Source organism: Vigna unguiculata, chromosome 4 (assembly GCF_004118075.2).
Source record: "Vigna unguiculata cultivar IT97K-499-35 chromosome 4, ASM411807v1, whole genome shotgun sequence".
Classification (NCBI taxonomy): Eukaryota; Viridiplantae; Streptophyta; class Magnoliopsida; order Fabales; family Fabaceae; genus Vigna; species Vigna unguiculata.
Genome location: NC_040282.1, coordinates 9,043,009 through 9,068,398, shown reverse-complemented (window position 1 = coordinate 9,068,398; position 25,390 = coordinate 9,043,009). Strand labels below are relative to the sequence as shown.

The following is a 25,390-nucleotide window of genomic DNA, read 5'->3' as shown; positions in this document are numbered from 1 at the left end:
GAAATTTCTCTCACTTAGGCAAAAATTCTCACTTGAGCGATAACTCACGCAGAGACAAAGAAGAGTTCTCTACTACTCTCGCTTAGGCTAGAGGATTCTCGCCTGGGCAAGAATAGCAGTTTCCCTCTTGCTCCTGCATGCAACAGTAGAAATCCAGCCATCCACACAAACACTATATTTTCACATAATCACAAGCATCATCGAAGCATTGAAAACGCGAAACAGAACCAAAATAAGCAAAACATTTTAAAAGCGCACAAAACCCTAGCTTCCCTTACCTTGACTGAAAGCTAACTCAAAGAGAAGAAAACCTATAGTGGAGAAGCACTAGGACCAAGAATAGCTTAAGGAGTTGAAACAGAAACATAGGGGGACAAAAATTAGACCATGACACTGATTAATGTAGAACCAGAGCTTAGGAACTGAAAACGAAGAGGGACAAAAGTTGGGGATTGACTTACGTGGAAAAAAATACGCTCAACTAGCTCGAAGGAGGTTCTCTCAAGGGCCCTAGCTAAGCTCCTACTTCAGAACTAGGAGGAAGAAGGTGAACTGTTTTTGAAAAAGAAAACAAAATGAAAGTGAGTGGCTAGAAGGGAGTTCCAAAGGTAACAAGTGGATCGACTATGGACTCTTATTCACTAAAGCTTATCCCATTTACCTAAAACAGAAAATGGGTCTTACACATTTCATTTGTACTTTTATTTTATATATAATATAATATAATATATAATAAAATATATTTTTATTGTTTTAATATATAATAATATATTTTTATTGTTTTAAAATATGAGTTTAAAAAAATATTTTTTTAGATATAAAAATCAAATAACTATTAAATTTAAAAATATGAAGTAATGTGAAAATATTTATAATGATTTCTTTACTTATTTGCTCACTTGAGAAAATTATTTTAAAAATTCAACTTGAATATTTTATCGTTGATACTCTTAACCATTTAAATTTGAAGAATTCATCGATCATATTTGAATTATGTCGATCTGACAAGAATAGGAAATATATTTTACTTAGGCTGAAATTTTTTTTTCTATAATATTTTTTATAAATAAGACTTCAAAATGAAACCGAAGATAATTTTATGTACACAATATGATTATTTACCTTAAAAAAAGAAATAACTTTAAATTTTAGTTTTTATTTAGTTATTGATGAATTCAAATAATGTGAGAAAAAAAAAAGAGCAATTTATGTATTAGATATATGCAATAGTTTAGAGTTATAATTATATTAAAATATACATTCAGTTTTGTTGTGTTAGTGAAATGATAAACAATATATAAATTTTGTCGGCACCCAAAGATTTTTGAATGATCGTTTATTTGTTGATTTATTACGATGTTTGAAGAATTTTTTTCTTTGAATGTTGAAGTAACTAATATATTTAATCCCTTTGATTAACAACTAAATACCATTTTCCATTGTCAACATTTAGTCCCAATTATTAATTAGGATAAATACTTGCCACCTCATCCAACTTTATAATTATAATTAGGGATGGTAACTAATGGATTTGGTCAACCACAAATACTATCTATATGTTAATTGTTCCGCAACAGAAAATCAGATATGTTGTCTGTCATGTTACATGTTGATCTACCTATTTAACAAAATATCTGCTAGTTTTTTAAAAGTTACAAAGAATTCATAGATACTCTTGGATATTTAAAAAATAATAATTTATTGATTTTTAAATTAAAATTTAAATAAAATTACAAAAATATATATATAATATAATGTAAGTTAAGTTAATTTTAATTTTAATTAAATTTAACCTAATAAAATATAAATTAAATTTTAATTTTAATTAAATTTAACCTAATAAAATATAAATTATTTTTTTTTACGGAACAAGAATACGTATAGATACAAGTATTATGATACTCATACTCAACCTTTTATAAGCGGGTATTAAATTATATGTTATCCACATATACCTATTAGAGGAGTCAACTTACCATCCGTAACAGATTTTATCTGCAAATACACACAAATATTAATATTTTTGCAATTTCTAATCATAACTATTTTTTCCTTACAAATATTATAAAGAACCCCACCAACATAAAATCTTTGCAATTTAGTGATAACAGAGAATAATAACCATAGAAAACAACATGTAGAAAAGTACCAGAAACACAAAATAAAAGTACATTGTAATAGTTCAATTAAGAGTTGTAATGTAAAAAACAAGATAGTTATGAACATAATAACTTTTGCATGCATATGCAAGGTCGATAAACAGATCACGATGATGTTGAAGAGAAACATATTTGCTCCTATTCCAGATTTAGGAAAATAAAAAATTATAATCGGTCGTTAAATTAGTTACTAATTAATTAGGGACTAACAAAAATCTTGGTAACTAATGGTTAGTGACCAATTTCTTTTGTAGCTAAATTTTAGAAACCAATTTAAAGATCAATTATAATTTTTCATTCATAATAGGGACTATTTTAGTAATCAATAATTTTTTATTTTGTAAATTGGTATATTGATTAATAACTTTTGGTCACTAAAATTAGTTGTTAATGAGATATTTTAGTGTAGTGTGCCTCTTTGATTTGTCTGATTTAAATTTTATTTAATGATTTATGTGATTCAAACTCTTGTTCACTTGTTTCCAATCAATTATACGATTTATTCGCTTTCCATTGATGTTTAAACATGTCTAGTCTTTGTATGCTTTCAGCAAGTCAGATTTTGCACTTTTGTTCGATGTGAATTTGATTGAGCTTTTGGAAAAACAGAGTTTAGGCAAATGCATAGTCATTACCTTGATTTAGTGAGCATACAGTGGCCACATTTTTACGCTCAAGATGCGCACAATAGCTCTTGAGGAATAAAAAGATAATCTGGTTCACTTGAAGAAAAAGCATAAACTAATTTGGATGTTAATTTTCGGGTTTATGTACTATTTCATTTGTGATTCATTCTTTTATGTGTTTTCTCTGTTGAATCGAGTTTGTTCTATGCTTAATAAGCTTCCATAAATCTCTTGAAGTTAATTCGCAGACACTAAAACTCATAATTCAGTGAATTGCATTTTTATCGTTATTATCGTTATTAGGGTTTCCAATTGGGGATTTTTTTATTTGATTAGAGTTAGATAGAATTATGTGATTTGTTATGTGTTCATGTGCATATATAATTATTCTGCATCATATCCTATTATTAATTAGCCATCCATTGCAGCAAATTCTACATTTTCGATTCAGGCATCCACCTTCATGTGTTCATAGTTTGATGTTCTCGAGTTTTAGTTCGAAGTAGGAGTTTTAGGAAATTTTATACAGATTTGAACATCTAGGTCTTATATGTTGGAATTTTCATCAAACAGTTTGTGTTCTGTCTAGCACCATTTTAGGTTGCATTCATTTTATGTAGTCTTAGATTAGTGTTACTAAGTTTTCCACCCAAAACACATCACATACTCATAAATTACTCAATTGTTTGTTATATTTGCGGATTGATCCTTGGTTAGCTTGCATTAATAAGCAAAACTAAGTATTTGTATAGACTTATGGAACTAGAGACTTATCAGTCCACTTATTTATATAGGTTTCAAGAGAATTTCTTCTTACACCCGTTTATTTTATTCATGCACCCCTATATTTTTTAAAATTCCAATGATACTCATGTTATTATAGTTACGAATTGTGTAATTCATAAATATTTTAAATTGTACAATCTGGAACGAAAATTTTCATTTCGGATTATACAATGAGTAATGTATAATTACATTTTGGATTGTACAATCCGTAATGTAATTTTGTATTAGGGATTTCATAGTCCGAAATGCACATATATTATGAAATCTAGAACTTACATTTCACGTCTTTCATCATTGATTTCCATATTCTTCCTTACACTTCATATATTCTGATATTTCCATTTGTTTTAATGGATACTTGTGAGTGCATATTAGGGTGGAGGTGGAAGAAGATGATGGTGTGGAGGTGGAGGTGGAGGTGGAAAAAGATGGAGATAGAGATGGAGGTGGGAGAAGATGGGGTGAAGATGGAGGTGAAAGAAGAAGATGAGGTGGAGGTGGAGGAAAGTATGGAGGTGTTGTAGGGAGGAGAAGGGAAGAAGAGGAGAGCAAATTTGACTTTTTAACTTTCATATGGATGTGCAATAAGAAAATATTGGGGTGGAGAAAGAAATTTTTTGCTTTCAATTAGGACCAAACAATGAGCTTGAGTTCATGGTTTTGTATTACACAAATTTTCTATTTTAACACTTTAGTAAACCTAAAATCATGTTTTTCAATAAAAAAAAAAACATTTCAAATTACTTTTAACACTTTCTAACGTCTATCTCCATGGATTATTGATGGTTTATTTAGATCTTATTTTTTTGAGATTTTAGAAAAGTTTTTGTGAACTTTATTATTGATGAATTTTGCAACAGAATTATTGATGAAATCCAAAAATACTAAAAACTTTAGTTTAAAATACATAATAGAAATCAAATAAGAAATAAGAATCATTATAAATTTAATAATTATATATTGAATAAATAATTTTCATTGAAATTATGAAATATTTTCAAAAATCATCATAATTAATTAACCAGAGGCCTAATTGTACTTAAAAAAATTAGCAATGGACTAAATTACAATTATTAAAAATATTCGAGAACTGAGTTGAAAATAAAAAAAAAAATTATTTAAGCACCAATTTTCAATTATTATTGAACATATTGGGTCAATTTGTAATTTTATAAAATTTTAAAAGTTTATACAATTATGATTAATTTTATGTAGTTAATCGAGAAAACTCAAATTTATTCGTAAATTATATATTTAAGTCAAAACACTTTCTTAGAAGTTTTTGAGGAGAGCCATTTCTAAGACAAAACACTTTCTTAGAAGTTTTTCTTTTTCTTTTTTGAAGAACAGCCTCTTGGTGTAATCAGTTGAAGCTTAAACAGAGGAGTGTAACATCAAAAGAAATTTATATATACAAATATAACTAAAGTCGGTTCCTAAAAGTATAACGTCAAATATTTTCAGATGATAACTAACCCAAAATTGACCAACATTGTTTAATATGCTGCATATTGACACACAAAATATCTCATTTAACTCTATCTTTACACTCTTTAATGTTACATACTTGCACACTAAAACATTGGTGCCTCTGAAAGATCTTAGCATTAGCCACTAAAATTTTCACCTTCTTAACACTTGGTGATGGTTTAAAGTTAAGAATGTTCAGTGGCAGTAATGGCCAAACCAGCATTGTTTTCCCTGACCAAATTCCTCCTCCACCTCACCCCTGCTATGAATCCACCACAGCAGATTAGACATTGAGTTTCCATCATCAAACACTTTCAAGCCTCTTACCTTTTGTAATGCACTTTCTTTATCATAAGTTCCTTCCAAGGCATAGATAAACCCCTTCCACCCTTCTCCAACACATTTTCTGTTCAAATTCGGCACTGTCCACTCCACAAGTTCCTTCACATAACCAACATCTGAGAACAATGCCTCGGTAATAGGAGACAGTGGCAAAACATGAATACCAAGCCTGCACTCTCTCCACTCAGCAGGTGCAAACCATAGTCCACTATCTCTCTTGTTAGCCCACACAACACTTACCACCTTGTTCTCTTTGCTAAAATCTTCCTCGTACAAATTTTTATGTCCCTCTCCCATATGCCACCACATTTGAGCTGCATGAATCTCCAATGCTGCAAGTGTTGATCCAGTGGCTATGAGTTGAGTGTCACCATATGCTAGACCCATCAATGCCGCAGAATAATATGCATTCACAGCTTCACTAGTACTCTCCTGATTTCTTCCATCTGCAAATTCAGTTAACCCTCCTGCCCAAGAGTGCAGTTTATACAGATCAAAGCACCTCAAACGAGTGTAATTAGAGTCTGATCTTCTTCCCAGGTTCATGAAATCGGCCACAAGTGAATATGCTTGAGGCTTGTACTTCCTTCCCCAAACTGGATCAATCTTTGCAAGCACCGCAATTCCATAAAGAAAATACCCCAAATTGTAATGATGATCATTATAAACACCAAACCCAAAATCTGCTCCTGAATCTTGAGACCCTTGTTTAGTAACAATCCCTCCCCATTTCCCATCATAGAGAAAACCATTTCCGCTGAAAGTTCCATCTAACCATGGCTCAATGATCTCCTTCAAGAAATCCCTAATCATAAGTATGGCATCGAAAAAAGCCACCTCTTCCGCTATCAATGCCAACCTTGCTGCCCTTGCTATAATCTTCCCATAAAAGTAGCATGATGTTGTTGTTATTCCCGACGCATTCAAAGCTTCCACATCTTCAGAAAGCACTGAAAAAATCTCTTCGTGAAATTCCTCTTTTAAACCTCTTGCGGAATGCCAGGTAACTGAAACCGGATCGGTTTTCAGCAACCAGGAGTCTCCAACAACACCAACAAGCTCTCCATCAATACTTCTAAATTTCAAATCATGCAGAATTGTAACACCACATTCACCATCATTCAAAAGCGGAAGGTGAAGAGGGTGAGCTAGTATTAACAACTCCCCCCACCCTTGTTTTTCCCATTTATACTTCACACAGAATGGATTTGTGAATGCTGCATCCCCAGAGACAGGATAACAAGAGCTGAACCTATTGAGGATTACCTCGTACTTAGGGTCGGAATCAGGCAACACTGCTATCCTAATTATGCCAGAAAACTCGCCAGAAGTAATCTCAGAAAGGGTATGGTTTAAACTGATGGGGGAGGAAGTGTGAATGAGCCATGTTTGGCCATTGTTGAGCTGCAAGGTGTGTTTGGTGAGGGAGTTATTGGGTGAAAGAGAAAGAATGGCATGCATGGTGGTGATGGAAAGCGGTGTGGGACATGTCACTGATGCTGTCACAAAAGGGCTTCCCCTGACAAGAAAGAACCTGAGGTTTGAAGAGGGCATGTCCAAGGTAACACTCATATCACTGAAGGAAGAGATCACGTGCCTGGCGTGTGAGCCTGGCGTGGTTTTGCTGTCAGTGGAGGAGATGGTGATTTCAGGGTTGAAAACCTGCGCTATGAAAGAAGAGTTGAAGGTGAAAGAAGGGTAGGAGAGGGAAAGAGAGGAGTTTGAGGATTTGATGAGGTAAGGGTGAATGTATTCAGGTGTGTCTCCATTCTGAAGAACATAGTTTTGGAAGAAAGAGTTTGTAGGGAGCGGAGAAGAAAGAAGGTTTGGAGCAAAAAAAGTTGAAGGGTCAGGGAGAATTGTGGAGTCAGCTTCAGGGAAGAGAAATGGAACATTTGGTTGCTTAGGAGGTGGCGGAGGAGATGGTGGCGGAGATGGCGGCGTAGATGGCGGCGGAGGGGGCGGTGGAGGTGGTGGTGTAGATGAGGGAAGTGGTGGAGGTGGAGGTGGTGGTCTTGGTCGTGGTTTATTTTTGAAGGGTTTTGTAATTTTTCTTTCGATGTTTCTTCCAAGTTTCTTAAACATGGTGAGTTTGGAGTTAGATTTGGAAGTGGGTGTAGTGGAGGTTATGTTAGTTGGAAATGGAAATAGAAAGGGTTGGTTACTGTGATTTATATAGAAGAGAAAAATGAAGCTGAGAGGAAAAGCAAGGAATTTGAAAATTTGTGAAGAAAGGGATTGTTTAAAGAGAATATAAGAATGTTCTTATGAGTGTGCATAGAAAGAAACAGAAAAATGTCAAAAAGAAAGAAATGATTCCATTATTATGCTTGAGTGCAGAAAATGGGGTAGGGATCAGTGAAAGATAGTTTAAGGTTTCTGGTGATTGAATGTGCAAGGAAGAGATGGAATAATGAGGTTGTTTTGGCATTTGATGAGGTACATTGTATTTTTGCTTGATAGTTTTTTTTTTAATATTTAGGGAGTTTATTCAAAATAATTTTTTTATTTTTTTATTAAAAATAATTTAATGTGATTTATTTTATATCAACTCATCCCACCTCCATAATTGTCTCTCAGGAGGGTAGAAACAGATGCCGTTAGAGAAGCTCTCAAAGTCATAAACATGGTTAGTTTACATACACATTTTACAAAAATATCACATTAACTCCTTTAAAATAAAATGAGATTTGAATTGAAAAATAAATTAAGAAAAATCACATTAAATAACTACTTAAATATCGAGACAAAAAATCTACTCAGCTTTGTATTTTCTTTTTGTAACCTTACAAAATGTTGTTTTTGTTTTATGGAGAATCTACTTTTAGAATTTTCAATTTTAACAATTCACTTATGATAGATCATACAAGATTTTAGAATTTCAACAAATCTTGTAAGAAAATAAAAGAACAAATGAAGGTAAATTATTGAATATTTCATATGTAACGTCTCATTTAATTATTAAGCGAAATTAAGAGAAACGTCACACAAGATAGTAACTAACTCCTTAGAGTGTCAGGATAACCTTACCTTGAATCCTTACCTAGTTATACAGATGGGGCACCACCATGGACACCTACTAACAGGGGCCATGGAATTGGACCATGGAATTACGTCCCGACCACTGAAGCATGACCCTGGGAATCCCACCTAGAGAATCCCAAAGAATTACGCACTGACACGGACCAAACTTCCTTAATCAACCAAACAGATTCAACATGCATACACACAAATATATACATACATCTCATACAGTTTCTCATGATTCATCGCCTTCGTATTCTCAACCAAGCCATACCAACTCCTTATTCTCGAACCCATAATATCTCATATCGTTACCATGCCACATTGATACCAACCCTTTCATGTCTCATGTCGAATTCATACCAAACTCATCATTTCAATTTCATGAATCATCTCATACAATGTTCATGCTAAGTTCGTACCAACCCATTATTCACAATTCATGATTTATCTCACACATGCATACTCATTTATCTCATACTCTCATCACAATACTTAAATTCAAGCCATACATTCACCAACCAAGTCAAGAAAACAATCACATTGCGCCCTGCCTCGCCCAGCACCTCGCTCAGGCCGAAGGATCTCGCCTAGGCGAGGAGGCGAGGTCCCTTCGCCTGGGCGAGAGCTCGACTTCCAGCATAAGGACTTTGCGCGCGTTCTCGCTTAGGCGAGACCCTCCTCGCCTAAGCGAGACGTTCGCTCGCTCAAAAGTGCAGTGGGTCGCTTGGGCGACCATTCATGAAGAAACGCTTAGGCGAGCCCCTGTTAACCTCGCCTAGGCGAGACAGACTCGCATGGGCGAGTTTATCAGACCTCGCCACTGTTCCTCTCTGCCATCAACACATATCCATGCCCAAATAGTAATATAATTCATACCATACACTCACAGTGACATATAAGCACGCAAATCATGAACACACCATCAAAACAACCATCATTGTACCAAAACAATAGGGTTCTAGCTTCCCTTACCCAGGAGGTTTAGCAAAGACCCCAACGACACGACCACGAGCACAACAGCTCTAAGGATGAACTATAGGTTGAAAAGGACGGAATGGAACCAGAAAAATGAAGTTAACGGAGGCTTTTAATCGAAAATACGAAAAGATGGTAAAAGGGAACCAGCACGGCTAGAAAAGACACTTACATGGAGCACAAGTTCCTTTAGCTTAACGTGATAACGGAAGCAAACCCTAGCGGAGGGGGTTGACGACTACAGTCTTAGGTTTTCTTAAAATGAGAGAAAAGTGAAACTTAGGGCAACGAAGGATGGTTTTATCTACTGGGTCAGCTCTTAGGCCCACTCGCAAGGACAACCCCTTATATTTTGGGCAAGAAAGAATGAAACATTTTGAATGGACCTTACATCATACATAAAAAAAATGTTACATAAAAGGATGTGAGATAATAAAAACTTAATAAAATAGTTAAGACAAAAGTTATTTAAGGATTAATATGAAATAAAATGGTTTAGTCAATAATCGATTATCTAATCTTAATCAAATACTCGTTATTCGTAATACAATCATGATTTAGAGTTAAAATACACAAATTTTAAAAAATAAAATTGAGTCGTATAACTCTTTCAAGATTTTTAAGAACATTAATTCAAAAGAGAGTTTGAGAGCTTTATATTTTCCTATGCAATTATGCATTATATCACCAAGGAGGTAAATTAAAAAAAAAAAAAAAAAAAACAGAGTTTCAGCACTTTTACATATGATAATTGATAAAGTTTATGTATTTCTTTTTAAAATGAAATCACATCGTTTAATAAAAATAAAAAAACTAACACCCAGCAACACTTGTCTTAGATACCTATCTATATGCAAGGCAACTTCTTTCTTCACACCATATTTTCTTCACTTCTACAATTTTTAATTTGTCACTGGTTAAAATTCATTTCAGATTGCAGAAAGTTGAAATCTATTCCATTTTATATGTTTAAAAATTTAGTTTGAATTAAGTAATTTAAAATAATATATTTTAAATTGTGCAATTCAAAAATATATTATGAATTATAGAAATAATCTAGAATATGTTTTTGGATATAAAAATGTATTTGGGATTTAACAATTTTAAATAATAATATTTTTTCAGATTACATACTCTAAAAATATATTTTAAATTGTACAATCTAAATATATTTTTAAATTACACAATAAAACATACGGTACAATCCAAAATATAATCATATATTATATAATTTGAAAATGTATTTTTATTATACAATTTATGTTATAATTAAGCAGCGGAATGACTATCGTTTGAACAAAAGTTTCCCTCTTAATCAAAGATCAATTAAAATTATTATTTTTTTATTTTAATCATCACAATAAAATAAAGAGAATAGGGAAAAAAAATTACACAATGTATTTATACGAGTTTGAAAGATCTTATGTCCAGTTGTTAATCTTTCAACAATAAGATTAGCTCAATCACTAAAAGAAATCACAAATACAATCACAGATAAAAAATTTAATGTTTAGAAAACACTCTCTTGAATCACACAAGAGATGAAGACACCTCCCTTATTTACAAGGGATAAAAACACTTTTCTTGAGTCACACAAGAAATAAACACCTCCTTTGAATCACCCAAAGGATGATACTTCTCCTAGTAATAGCAACAACACTCAATCACTCAAGATCTCACTTGATGAAAGTTATCGTTCTACCCACACTAGGTTTTTCAAAGCCTTCCTATAAAGAGTTCTCAAGTATCTTAGACTTCTCTACCTTCTGTATTTTGAAATGAAAGCCTATCACTTTATTTATAGAAGCTTATTTAGAAATTAGGTTAAATATATCAAAAGTTAAGTTACAACTGCAACAAATTATCATTATCGATTATCATAAGTGATAATCGATTATCACATAAATTTTTCTAAAAACATTTAACTCGCTGTGATAATTTATTATCAGCCAGGATAATCTATTATTAATAGGTGATAATCGATTAGTAGTGATAATCGATCATCACAAAAGTTTTTCTCAAAAATCACTTTCAACTGAGATAATCAGATAATTGATTATCACTAAGAATAATCAATTACTCCAATGAGTTATGTTAATAAATAAAATTCTTAGTGCTCTACTACTTGAGCTTTGCCTTTGGACTCTTGACATACTAATTTAAATACTTTAAATAACATACAGAAACCTAAACAACTAAACAACAAGTCTTTAATGTCTTCATTATTTTTCCATGTATCATCATTAAGTCATCCATACTTCTTCATAAGTTATTATCATCATCAAAATACCTTATTGAAAGAAGATGTCCATATTCTTCTTCTTTTTGTCAACTATTTAGATACATTTCCAAATTACTAGAGATACATTCTAATTTATCTCACCAAAAAATTAAGAATTTATTTCTAGATGCAAAAATATATTTTAAATTACTTAATTTGAAGTTTCATAATGCATTTCTGGATTTGGATTCAAAAATGTGTTTTAGAGTGTACAACTTCTCATTTTACGATCTAAAAATTTAAAGCATGAACAATTTAGATTTTTCCAATACTTTGTTTAAATACATGAAAAACCATGAATGCAGAGAAAGAAATTCCTTGACGTCGTCACTCCCTTATTGCAGTCGTCGCTAGCCTCCTTGTCGTTGTCATCACTACTCTTATCTACATGACTTTCAGATAACATAATTTAGAAGTCAAGTCAAGAAATCCAATTGTATAATCCAAAAGTTAAAAATGAATTTTGAATTGCAGAATCTAAATAAAACATTTCTATGCCAAAAAATATTTTTATGGATCACAGACTCTGAAAGTTATTTTTTAAGAATAAGGTTAAAAAAATTTGAATTTATAAATTTGCAGAAGAAATATATTGGAGGTGCAAAAAGAAATTCCCATCTTCAAAATGATTCAGGGTGATAAAGTCTGAGAAATACACAAGGGCCGAAAGATACTAGTAGAAAGGTCATTTCTTCCTAAACGTCCATTTTTTCTTCCTGTACCCCATAAAACATTATACCCATTTTAATTTGTATTTAAAGGTTTAATTACATGGAAAGTCTCTACTTTACTAGACGTTTTTATCAATTTGGTCTCCACTTTTAAATAAGTGTCAATTACATCACTACTTTTAACAAAATATATTAATTAGGTCCTTTTAAAAAAAAATTACTAGTATCATTAACGACGTACCACGTATCAATATGTGATTTTTCTTTTTTTTTTTATTTTTTTAACTTTTTTATTTTTATTTTTTGCAAAAAATTTTGGTTATCACATCAGATCCCTAATGTGACACATAACATTGTTAGTGCCACATGGTAGGACAATGTCACACGTCAATATGACTACCAAATATCATTGTCTTATTTTAATTTAGTTCTCATATACGTCTCTTTGATTCAATTTACTCTCTACTTATATTTCTTTGATTTAGTATTGTCCTTTTTTTTAATAATTGAAATATATCTTTTTAATCATTTTTTATAAGATTAAAACTAATTAAATATAAATATTTTTACAAAATTAAATACTGCTATTTATATTAAAATTAAGTGGTAAAAGTCAAACATCCTTAATATCAAACTTTTAAAAGTCAAACAGTATAGGAATAACTTAACTCGTTTTTATTTCCAACCTATACCTATATAATATATACAACCTTATTATCAATGTGATTTATGTACAAAAAGAAGTTTTTAAACCAATACGCAAATAAAATTTCGTTTTCTATTTATAGAGCTGAAAATTGGTGCTTAGAAGTCTTCAATTTTGATCCCCATAAATAATGATGACTGAATTTAGAATAATTTCACATCTAAGAAACAGTACCAATGATGAAGAGACCACCTAGTTAAGAAGTTTCGTTTATAACAACAAAAAGATTACAGTAACAACAATGAAGTCTCATCAGCTAGTTGAAATTGGTTACATGGATCCCAACATATCATTAAGCTCCAATTCAGATTACAACTTCTAAGAATACAATTAAGAGATCAAACTGGTATGTGTTAGAATGATGTAATGAAAAATTATGCACAAACAAATAGTTTTGCTTTGAAAGATAAGAACATCATCTAGCATTTCCATACACAGATAATGAAAAGAATAAAAGCAACAGATTGAGGACAAGTTGTTGTCACAAAAAAGTTATATAACTTAGTTATCTTTGTTGAAAACAGACATCATAGAATCAGCTGCATTTTATACATGGTAAGACAATGAATCTTAAGCCTAAATCTGTAATGTTTCCTATATCAAACCTATTCAGACTCAAATTCATAGCAAACCAAATGCATTTCAGTCAAAAACAGATTGTTATTTTCTGATAACCTTGATGCTTTTAGAGTCTATTATGCACCTATATTTTAATTTGTATAGGTGTCTGTATATATGCCTAATACTTTAAGATATTTTAAAAATAATTTGAAATTTTTATCTTGATATATTTATCATGTTTTAAGAATTTTTTACATTTTTCATATACATAGATTTTTGTCGTATCCGATACACAGAATCTATCCGTGCATCATTCAAGTTTAGACTATAGAGTGCATTCATCAGCTAACAGCTGCCTGAACTTTTCAAAATGGAAATGCAAAAGATCACAATGATAAAGTGAAGGCAAGATGCTAAGCTAAAAACTAAAGAGCTTAAACCATAATGTCCTCATGACACAATCAGGGATGGCAGAGAATGGTTGCACAAGTCCACACAACACACAGATTTTACCAAATAGAAATTGTAAGAAACAAACATCAGCCATATACAGAGATTTATTCATGTACAATGTAAGACACTATCATAATTTCTTTCTGAATACCTGAAAATCATAAACAATACTAGTGGCAGTAATGACCAAACCAGCAGTGTTTTCCATGACCATATTCCTCTTCATCACTTCTGCTGTGAATCCACCACAAGAGATTAGTCAATGAGTTTCCATCATCAAAACCATTTAAGCTTCTTACCCTCTGCAATGCACCTTCACTGTCATAAATTCCCTGCAGTGCATAAACAAACCCCTTCCATCCTTCTCCAACACCTTCCCTGTTCAAAGCTGGCATTGTCCACTCCACAAGATCCTTCACAAAATCAACATTGGAAAACAACACTTCAGAAATGGGAAGTAATGGTAACAACTGAATCCCAAGCCGACATTCTTTCCATTCAGGAGGAGCAAACCATAGTCCACTGTCCCTCTTGTTAGCCCACAGAACACCAACAACCTTGTTTTCCCTCTCATAATCTTCACCATAGAGATTATCTCCCTGTCTCACATGCCACCACATTTGAGCTGCATGAATCTCCAATGCTGTGAGAGTTGATCCAGTTGCAACAAGGTGTGTGTCACCATAAGCCAGACCCATCAATGCAGCAGAATAGTATGCATTAACAGCTTCACTGGTACTCTCCTGATTTCTTCCATCTGCAAACTCAGTTAACCCTCCAGCCCATGAGTGTAATTTATAAAGGTCAAAACACCTTAGTCTTGTGTAGTTAGAGTTTGATCTTCTGCTCAATGTCATAAAATCTGCCATGAGAGAATAGGCTTGAGGCTTATACTTCCTACCCCATACTGGATCAATCTTTGCAAGCACTGCAATTCCATAAACGAAGTATCCCAAATGATAATGGTGATCATTGTAAATTCCAAACCCAAAATCAGCACCAGCATCAGTGGACCCTTGTTTGGTAACAATGCCACCCCATTTCCTATCATACAGAAATCCATTCCCACTGGAAGTCCCCTCCAGCCACGGCTCAATGGTTTCCTTCAAATACTTCCTAACCTTAGGAATCACATCAAGAAAACACATCTCTTCAGCTATCAAAGCCAACCTTGCAGCCCTTGCAACCAGTTTCCCGTAAAAGTACGACGAGTTCGTCGTTATTGCAGATGAATTCAGCCCCTCAACATCATTCACAAGCGCGGAAACAACCTCATCCCGGGATTCTTCTCTCACACCCCTGATAGAGTGCCAAGTCACCGAAACAGGATCAGTTTTCAAACTCCATGAGTCACCAACAACACCAACAAGGTCTCCATCAATGCTCCCATATTTAAAATCACTCAAAACATTAACATCTTCACAACCACCATCAGCCAAAAGCTGAAGATGGAGAGGGTGTGCCAACATCAACAAATCGCCCCACCCTTTCTTCTCCCACTTATACTCCACACAAAATGGCCTGGAAAACACAGCCTCACCACTCACAGGGTAACAGGAACTGAACCTGTCAAGCACAGCCTCATGCTTCCAATCAGAATCAGGCAACAGGGAAATCCTAATTATGCCAGAAAACGCATCAGAAGTGATCTCAGAAAGCCCATGACTCAACCTAATCGGCGAAGAAGCATACAAAATCCAGGTCTGGCCATTGTTGAGGTGAAAAGTGTGCTTGGTTAGGGAATCACTTGAGGAAAAGGAGAGAATGGCGTGGATAGTGGTGATCGAAACAGGGGTCGGTTGAGTGACAGAGAATGTCAAAAAGGGGCTACCCCTAACAAGGAAAAACCTCAAATTGGAAGAAGGGATGTCCAAAGTGAGACTGAGATCATTGTGGGAAGAGATGGTGTGGTTGAAATGGGAAAGGTGGGATTTTTGAGAGGAAGAAATGGTGAGATCAGGGTTGAAGACCTGGTAAGTGAAGGAGGAGTTAAAGAAGCGAGATGGGTATGAAAGGGAGAGAGAAAAGTTTGAGGATTTGATGAGGTAAGGGTGAATATACTCAGGTTGATCACCATTTTTCAGGGTAAAGTTTTGGAAGAAAGAGTTGGTGGGGAGTGGATTTGAGAGAAGGTTTGGGGAGAAGAAGTTGGAGGGATCAGGAACAACAGAGGAATCAGCATGCGGAAACAGAAAAGGAGAATGTTTTCTAGAATGAGACATTGTTCTTACTGACAGTAATGGAAGAGGTAATGGAGATGAAGGTGTTGGTGGTGGTGATGATGGTTTTTATAGGGTTTGGACCCTTTCTTAAGGCCACTTGTGATGGCTGTGCTAACCTTGCGTCTAAGTTTTTTCAACATTTCTAGGTTGTTGACTAAATCTCTGCTTGCAATATTATATTATTTTGTTAATATTTTAGCAAAATTCTAATAAGGACAATATTCGGAAGCTTAACTTCGATTTTTGAATTTGATATAAGTACGCGTTTGTTTGAAAGTATGGTGTTTTTTTATATTAATTGTATAATAGTATAATTTGGAGATAAAAAAATTCACTTAAACGAAAAAAAGAGTTTTTACAAGTGAACAAGCCCTAGAGAAGGTATGACTTTGGTAAGAGGAATTGGTTAAGCAACAAAGAGTGATTATTGTGAGACTAAATTGGGTGGTGTTGTTGGGTATTTTGGAATTTTGAATGAGTTGTCGAAGAAGGGGTTTGACAACGACAATGGTTTTATTTGGATATGATTTTGCATAGGATAGAGAAGAGAGGAATTGAATTGGATTGGACATGATTGAATGAGATTGGTATGAGGGGTTTTTTATGAAGGTTCAATGGTGTGAGTGAAGGTTAAGGAATTAGGGTATGTTGGGGTGGGAAGGTTTCCGAATAGGAAAGTGCAAGGAAGGTATGACGTAATAATGTGCACTTAGAATTTATGTGGCGTGTCTTGTCCAAATGTGAAGGAAAGAGAAAATCTAAGGAACTCGACGCGGTTAAGGAATTATTATGATTTATGATATCGATGAAAGGGTTTGAATTCTAGGATATACTATACCACTGGGCGCTCTTTGTCTTGCCCCGAGTAAAAGTATTAAATTGCCTTACTTGTTCGTCCATCTTTTATCTTTGGATTTAAAGATATAAAAATGAGAGGATTTGGAAGGAAAAAAATGAAAATGAGATTATATAGATTTATGTTGTACTTTCTACAATTCCTTCAAATTTACCTTTCTAATTTATTTTCATGAACAAATACATGATGAAAATAAAATAAAAATTATGAATAATTTTTTGGATATACTATATGTAAGACCCACTTTTTTGCCCCAATGTTTAAGAGTTTGTCCTAATCAGTTGGGCCAAAAGTTGGCCCGTAGGGTGCTCAAAACCCCTAAATCAGTCCTAACACTCTCATTCTACCACTTTTCAGAAAACAGTTTCCCTTCTCCCTCTCACAACTGAAACGTAGAGTTCTGCTAGGGTTTTTTCTCATTCTTTGTCAAGCTAGCTCAACCCTTTTCTGCTCCACGTAAGTTAGTTCTCGACTCATACTCTTTATTCTCCAGCTTATCCTTCGTGGTTCCAACTAGAGTTCTTGTAGTAATCTCATTTTTGGGTTCTGGTGTTAGTATTCCCAGCTTGCAACACTGTTCCTGGAGCTGCAGTAAACCTCTATTAGGCGCTTGTGTCCTTTGCTAGCATTTTCCAGGTAAGGGAAGTTAGGGTTTTCGCATTTATGTAATATGTTGATGTTTGACTGTTATTCTTGATTTAAAATGCTTGATTGATGTTTATGTTTGTATGAGATTGAATTGGTTGTGGCCTAGTACTATTTTCTTGGTGATTTCTTGGCTTGTCTGTGCGAACAGTGAAGGAACCCAATATTCTCGCCCAAGCGAGTAGGTCTCGCCTAAGCGAGAGTACCAGGAACCTTCCCAGGCTTTAGCTCGCGTTGTCGCTCAAACGATGACCTCACATTTTGAGCGAGGAGACATCTCGCTCAGGCGAGGAGGTCTCGCTCATGTAAGGACGTAATTCAATGACCCTCTATGAGAGAGCTCATGGTGGTGCCTCAGGTAAAGGACGTAATTCTACGAACCTCTTAGTAAGGTTTCATGGTGGTGCCTCAGTATATAATTAAGTAAGGATTCAAGTAAGGATTACATCCTAAAGCCTAAAGAGTCAGTTAGTTTCATGTAGAGAGTACTGACTCAAGTGGTGAGAGTACACTACAAGAAATTTGCTGATTTGCGAGGGAAATTAGCGAGGGAAAATTTTACTCGCTAATCCCTCGCTAATTAGAGACAAATTAGCGACAAACAAATATTGTAGCAAAGTTGTAGCTAATTAGTGAGGGACTAGATACAACATAATATGGTAGCTAAGTTGTAGCTAATTAGTTAGAGATTAAACATGTTGCAACCGGAATCGCGACGGGAAGGCGAACCGAAAAAGAAAACGGGTTTGAAAAGAGATTTGGGAGTCGCCACCATAATTATTCTGGAAAACTATGGAAAACCATAAAGATAAGACAAGTCTGCGAAAAACTAGATTTTGGATTCGGAAGTCGGTTACGCGTAGGGAAGGTGTTAGCACCCTACCCGCCGCCCGAGGGCGGTACCTTTAATTAAAAAAGCAAAGTTGATGTGGTTTTCAAAATATTAATTTCCCAAAAATAATAAGACAAAAATGCTAAAAAGAAACAAAAATATTTTTTAAGTTTTTGGGCCCGACAAGGATTGACCTTGGTCCTACGTATTCTCATTCAAAATGAGAAATCAGGGTTACGTAGTTCTTTAAGAGAAACGATTTGGAAAACAATTGGGAAAATGGTTTAATTTTTTGGAGGTGAACCTGACAAGGACTGGCCTTGCTCCTACGTATCTCACAGGGGAGAATCAAGGATCACGTAGTTCTTAAAAAAAGACTTTTTGCTTGAAAATGTTGATATTTTTGTACTTTGAAAATATTGTATTTTTTTTTTTGTATTTTTGAATTACTTGAAAATATGTGTCATACGACGCGAGCGGTCGGACAGACACTAAAAGGGAAAGGAAATTATTTTTGGTATTTTTTAGAAAATAAGTGTCACACGGTGCGGGCGACCGGACAGACACTGAAAGAGAAAGAAAACTATTTTTGGTTTTTTGAAAATGAGTGTCATACGGTGCGGGCGACCGGACAAACACAATAAAACAAAAGAGAATATTTTCATTTTTTAGATTTTTTTTCTATTTTTTTGTAATTTTTATAATAAAAAAAATTGTTTTCTTTTTTTTTAGAGGGAAAAAATAATAATAGATAAATAACAAAAAAAGGGATAAAATAAAATTTAATAACAAAAAGGACAAAAGTGAAAGAAAAAAATAATAATAATAGGGTGCATAAGTAATGTGTGAGGTGCATGAAGTAAACATAAAACATAGGCCCAAAACAAGATAAACATGAATAGGGGTGCAAGGTTATCAACTATGGTGGTACACGAAGTAAAACATGAAACAAGGGTGGCAGAGGTGCGAGGTTAGTAAAATCATGGGGTACTCGTAGATAAAATTAAAACAGGGGTGTGAGGTAAAGGAAAAGGGGGTGCGCAGAGTAAAGTATGAAACAAGTGAGGCAGGGGTGCGAGGTTAGTAAATATCAGGGGTACTCGCAGCAAAAATTAAAATAGGGGTGCAAGATAAAGGAAAAAAGGGGGTGCACAGAATAAGACCTGAAACAATACACAGAAGGGTGAGAATATTAAAAATGGTGGTGCAGGAAGTTAATGGGAGCAGATTTAAACCTAAACCCAAAAATAACTCTTAAACATAGAAAGCAAAACCCTAAAGAGAGTTTCTTCTCCTTCACACCAACCCTCATTCACGGCCAGACAACTTCACTGCCTCACAGCACCAACAAAACAAACCCACCTACGCTGCACCCGTTCCGGCCGGCGAGGGGGCCCTAGCGACAACGTCGACCACTGCCAGGAGCTTAATCGGCGGCGCATCTCTTTCGCCCTTTTTCTCCAACGCGCGAGACAGAGGTTGTTTCTCCTTCAAGATGCCGCTAACGAAGCATATGTGACCACCGCCGTGAATGTCGATGCCGCCGGTGCTGCCAAGCTTCCCGAATCAACACTTTTTCTTGTTTCTTCTTCCCGTGAGAGAGAAAGGCGTCCTAGTCTCTGCCACTCGCCACCACCGTGCCAGTCACACTGTGACTAGGTCCGCAAACGTCACGCGATCACACTCCACCGTTCAGAGTTCTGACTCGCCGGCGGCATCGCCGCCGCCGTTTCTGTTTTTTCCTATTTCTCCATTTTTGATTTGATGTATGTGATCAGAAGAAGATGAAGAGTGGCGGTGAAGTGGGTTTGCTTGATTTTTCTGATTGCAGGTTGAAGGTGATGGAAGATGATAATGGAGAAGAGTGGGGACGGTGATGATGGTTAATGGAGGTGGTGATGATGCAAGTGGTATTGACAGGCTATGGAGGTGATGATGATTCACGGTGGTATTGAGCTGGGTTATGTGGTGTTGAGAATGTCAGGATGAAGGTGTTGTTTTTGTTTTTTAGAGAACAGAATGCGGGAAAGCCTCCATGAGTGAAGAAGTTCCAATCTGCTGAATGAAGGGATCTCTGATGATATTTGTTGTGCATTTGCCTTGTTCCTTTCCCACCTCGAGACGTGGGATAAGCTGAAAGCAGATGTTGCTTCCTGTTCCTTCCTTCTTCAGCCATCATGACCATGGCCAGCTAGCTACCACCCATAACCATCAGAGACCTTACGTTAACCTCTTGGTCTTCTTTTTTTTCATTTTATTTTTTTATTAAATAATAAAAAGTAAAAAAGGAAAATAAAGAAAATTGTACATAAAATAAAAATAAATAAAATAATATTAAAACAAAATAAAATAAAAATAAAATAAAATAAAATAAAATAAAACAAATAAAAAAATAAAACAAAAATAAAAATAAAATAAAATAAAAGTAAAATAAGATGAAAAGAAAAAAAAAATAATAAAAATAACCCGGACAAAATTGGGTGTTGACAGCTGCCCCTCTTTACTTAGATTTTATTAGATAATATGAAAATGTGACATTTTCAAATTATTGCATTAAAAGATAAGTAAAGATAAAGACACTAATTTTGTCCAGATTTTCAAGAGGAAAAAGATGAGTAAAAATCGATTCACACGGATCTGGCGACCAATTCCGTGAAGAGGCTCATGATATGGAAAGTGAAAACAAGACTCAACCATTCCAGAAGAGAGGGTCTTAATGTGACAAAATTCAACGACCATTCCATTGGAGAGGGCCTTGATGTGACAAAAAAATTAATGACCATTCCATTGGAGAGAGTCTTAATGTGACAAAGAAATCAATGACCATTCCATTGGAGAGGGTCTTGATGTAAACATAAGAAAATCAATGACCATTCCATCGGAGAGGGCCTTGATGTAAACATAAGAAAATCAATGACCATTCCATCGGAGAGGATCTTGATGTAAGGGAAAAAACAATGACCATTCCATCGGAGAGGATCTTGATGTAAGGAAAAAAAAAACAATGACCATTCCATCGGAGAGGGTTTTGCTGTAAACATAAGAAAATCAATGACCATTCCATTGGAGAGGGTCTTGATGTAAGGAAAGAAAACAATGACCATTCCATTGGAGAGGGTCTTGCTGTAAACATAAGAAAATCAATGACCATTCCATTGGTGGAGCAATACGGATTTGGGCTTGGTGGACCAGTACGAAACTGGGCTGGGTGGACCAGTACAAAACTGGGCTTGATGGGCCAGTACGAAACTGGGCTTGGTGGGCCAGACAAAACTGGGCTTGATGGGCCAGTACGGAACTGGGCTTGGTGGGCCAGTACGAAACTGGGCTTAGAGGATATATAGGTCTTTGAAGATGATCCTTAATTTGAGAAAACTCAAGATGATTTTTGTAGATTGATTCCTTCAGAAGAAACAATGGTTGAAGATGTATGTTGCATGAAAATGTTCGCTTATTCACGATGTCAAGGTTTTTGCTTTTCAAATCTTGTGTCAACACACGACATGATGATATGACATGCAAATGGTTATGCATGATAGAAAGCATGTTTTCTTATTTTTAAGCACAAGGGATCAAAACATTATTGTAGAGATCAAGATCATGAAATGCATGAATGCATGATGAAAAACTTGTTATGCTCTACCTTTTGAAAATTTTTGCTAGAGTCAATTATTCTCTTTTCAATGATCAAACTCATTGTTGTGGAGATATGTAGGATGAAAATCAACTTATTTTGAAATGCAGTAATGATTGCAAGAGATAGTTAACAAGGCGTTCAAACATTGGTAGCCATGTTTTCAAAGAGAAGAAACAAGTTGTTGAAACTTTGACAGAATGTTGAAACCCCAACTTAATAAGGAGAAAACAAGGTGTAGAACCTTGGCAGAGCATAAAAACCCTGACTTAAACAAGAGAGACAAGGTATTGAAACCTTGGTGCAATGATTAGGGTGTTGTAACCCCGATATGTAGGAGAAACAAGGTGTCGTAACCCCGATATGCATGAGAAACAAGGTGTCGTAACCTTGGTGTAGGGATCAAGGTGTCGTAACCCCGGTATGCACGAGAAACAAGGTCTCAAAACCTTGGTGCAGAGATCAAGGTGTCGTAACCCCAATATGCAAGAGAAACAAGGTGTCGTAACCTTGACGCGGAGATCAGGGTGTCGTAACCCCAATATGCAAGAGAAACAAGGTGTCGTAACCTTGACGCAGAGATCAGGGTGTCGTAACCCCGATATGCGTGAGAAACAAGGTGTCGTAACCTTGACGCGGAGATCAGGGTGTCGTAACCCCGATATGCGTGAGAAACAAGGTGTCAAAACCTTGGTGTAGAGATCAGGGTGTTGTAACCCTGATATGCATGAGAAACAAGGTGTTGTAACCTTGGTGCAGGGATCAAGGTGTCGTAACCCCGATATGCATGAGAAACAAGGTGTCGTAACCTTGGTGCAGGGATCAGGGTGTCGTAACCCCGATATGCATCAAAAGTTGAATGCTTGATGAAAACAATGTTGGTTGTGTTTTGTCTTTTGATTATTCTATGCAAGTATGAGCCAACTGTTTCATTTGCAATCATCAAACTCATATTTATTTTCAATGTTTCATGAAAGTGAGGAATGCCACATTTATCGAGGTCTAACATCTGAAATGAGTACATCTTTGACTTTCTCTTTTATGATATTAGTGCACGCATGTTTGAATTCACAAGTGAGTGATATGCATGAGAAACAAGGTGTCGTAACCTTGGTGCAGGGATCAGGGTGTCGTAACCCCGATATGCATCAAAAGTTGAATGCTTGATGAAAACAATGTTGGTTGTGTTTTGTCTTTTGATTATTCTATGCAAGTATGAGCCAACTGTTTCATTTGCAATCATCAAACTCATATTTATTTTCAATGTGTCATGAAAGTGAGGAATGCCACATTTATCGAGGTCTAACATCTGAAATGAGTACATCTTTGACTTTCTCTTTTATGATATTAGTGCACGCATGTTTGAATTCACAAGTGAGTGAAAGCTAGAAATGTTTGGAAAAAGTGTGCAGGGGACTAAGATAGTCGTGCAGGCATGTTGTCTCCACACACCCTTCAAAGGAGAAGAAATATGTGAATGTCAGGTTGAAAAACACAAGAATCCCGAAAATTGCCCCAGTTTTGGTGTATGGAAAAAGGGTATGAACGAGGGCTGTTGTTTCAAAAGGGGTAGTAGAAATGGAAGGATTAGGTGAAAAGGATTGCCCCAGTTGGTTTATTTTTCTTTCACTTGCCTTCGGTTAGATAATAGGTGTTCCCTTCTTCACGAGACATTATTTTTCTTTCATTTTTTCTTCACTTTTGAAATCAACTCTTTGGTTTGATCAATTTATTGAAAAACTTTTTATTTTATTTCTTTTGAAGCATTATCCAAACAACATGTATGAAATTTTAGATGGCTTAGAAGGGGTCGGATGAGATGACGAGGACCGACTAGGGAGCTGACCCAGTTTGATTTAGTCTCAGGGCACCAAGTATGTTTGGGCTTGCCCCAACTATTGATGACATGAAGAAAATGATATGGACTTCAAAAGTTGGCCCAACTTGAGAGTATGGATTGGCTTCAGGGTACAAAATATGTTTGACTTCCCCATTTATTGATGAAAGGGTTAGACAAATTAAGAGGACTTCAAAGATTTCTCTGATTTGAGGACCTGGATTGACACACAGATTGTGTTTGATCTGCCCCAGTTATAGTAAGGCATGAAGAGGTTGAAATGTGATAAGGACTCTAGACATTGCCCCTAGTGTACCATGATGGTTAGGGTGAAATTGCCCTATCTTGGATAAATGACAAGTCATATGAATGGTGAAATGAAGCAACTGTCTAGTTTGGATTTTAGAGAAAAAGGTTGGACAATTGTATGAAAAGGTTGGACAAGGTTTGGGCTGAGAGAGAGGATATGGTAGGAAATGAAGATGAAATCCATGAAGAGGGTGAGAATGAAACAACGAAGGAGGATGCCCCTTATCTAATTGATTAACCAGGCTTATTTTAAGGAGCTTTAGGCACATTCTAATGAAAAACTGTCTGAATCACTGAAAGCAAATCTCAAAACCTATTTTTCAATTTTTATTTTTCCCTTTTTTTTGATTAGGGACAAACCTTTCAGCACGTCAAAATGATTTCCATGACTTAAACTTTTTGAAAGGTATCGACAATCAGTCTTGGATCTGTGTGGGCTTTATTATGCTTGTATCGTGGTCAATGCTAAGGGTATGAAAGCAAATGTGGATAGTAAAAACTCAAAAAGATGTGACGGTATCTTGGAAGAATGATCTTTGAATAATGATGCATCATAAATTCATTTGCCTCTTATGTGTTCACCATTTCTCTTTTTTTTTCTAAACATCGATTCTCCTTTTTTTTGTTTCTTCTTGATGTAACCAAATCATCATCATCATTTTTTTTGTCTTTTTCAAATTTTTTGATTCTGATGGATTTTTTTATGGTGAACCGTCTGTCAAACAAGAGTGCAAACCATCAATGTGAGGTGACCCTTGTTCAAGGTAAGAAAAATATTTGCTCTTTTAAGTCTCAAAGGGGTAACAAAGGATCACACTTTGTGTTTTATGATAAAGAAACATGGCGACACATCATTTCCAAAACATAATTATTTTTCTTTCAAGAAATTTTAACTCAAGAAAAAAAAATGGTTCATGTTAAAGTTTGTCCCTTGCTTTTTTCTTTTTTTTATTCTCTCTTTTTTTTTTGCCTAAACCACCATTTCAGGTTTTCAGTCT

At 35.0% G+C, this 25,390-nt stretch overlaps 2 protein-coding genes across 2 annotated transcripts; both read right to left on the bottom strand.

Moving 5' to 3' along the window:
• Positions 1 to 5,042: 5,042 nt before the first annotated feature.
• LOC114181658 (probable endo-1,3(4)-beta-glucanase ARB_01444) lies at positions 5,043 to 7,509 on the bottom strand. The gene has a single exon (XM_028068169.1). It carries the CDS (start codon positions 7,466 to 7,468, stop codon positions 5,237 to 5,239), a length of 2,232 nt encoding a protein of 743 aa, XP_027923970.1. The 5' UTR covers positions 7,469 to 7,509; the 3' UTR covers positions 5,043 to 5,236.
• Positions 7,510 to 14,004: 6,495 nt separating this feature from the next.
• LOC114181874 (probable endo-1,3(4)-beta-glucanase ARB_01444) lies at positions 14,005 to 16,409 on the bottom strand. Its single transcript, XM_028068489.1, has one exon. It carries the CDS (start codon positions 16,277 to 16,279, stop codon positions 14,228 to 14,230), a length of 2,052 nt encoding a protein of 683 aa, XP_027924290.1. The 5' UTR covers positions 16,280 to 16,409; the 3' UTR covers positions 14,005 to 14,227.
• Positions 16,410 to 25,390: the final 8,981 nt, after the last annotated feature.

Bases quoted from the DNA above. Each gene is read 5' to 3' on its own strand.
- LOC114181658 (XM_028068169.1), bottom strand. From the start codon at position 7,468: ATGTTTAAGAAACTTGGAAGAAACATCGAAAGAAAAATTACAAAACCC.
- LOC114181874 (XM_028068489.1), bottom strand. From the start codon at position 16,279: ATGTCTCATTCTAGAAAACATTCTCCTTTTCTGTTTCCGCATGCTGAT.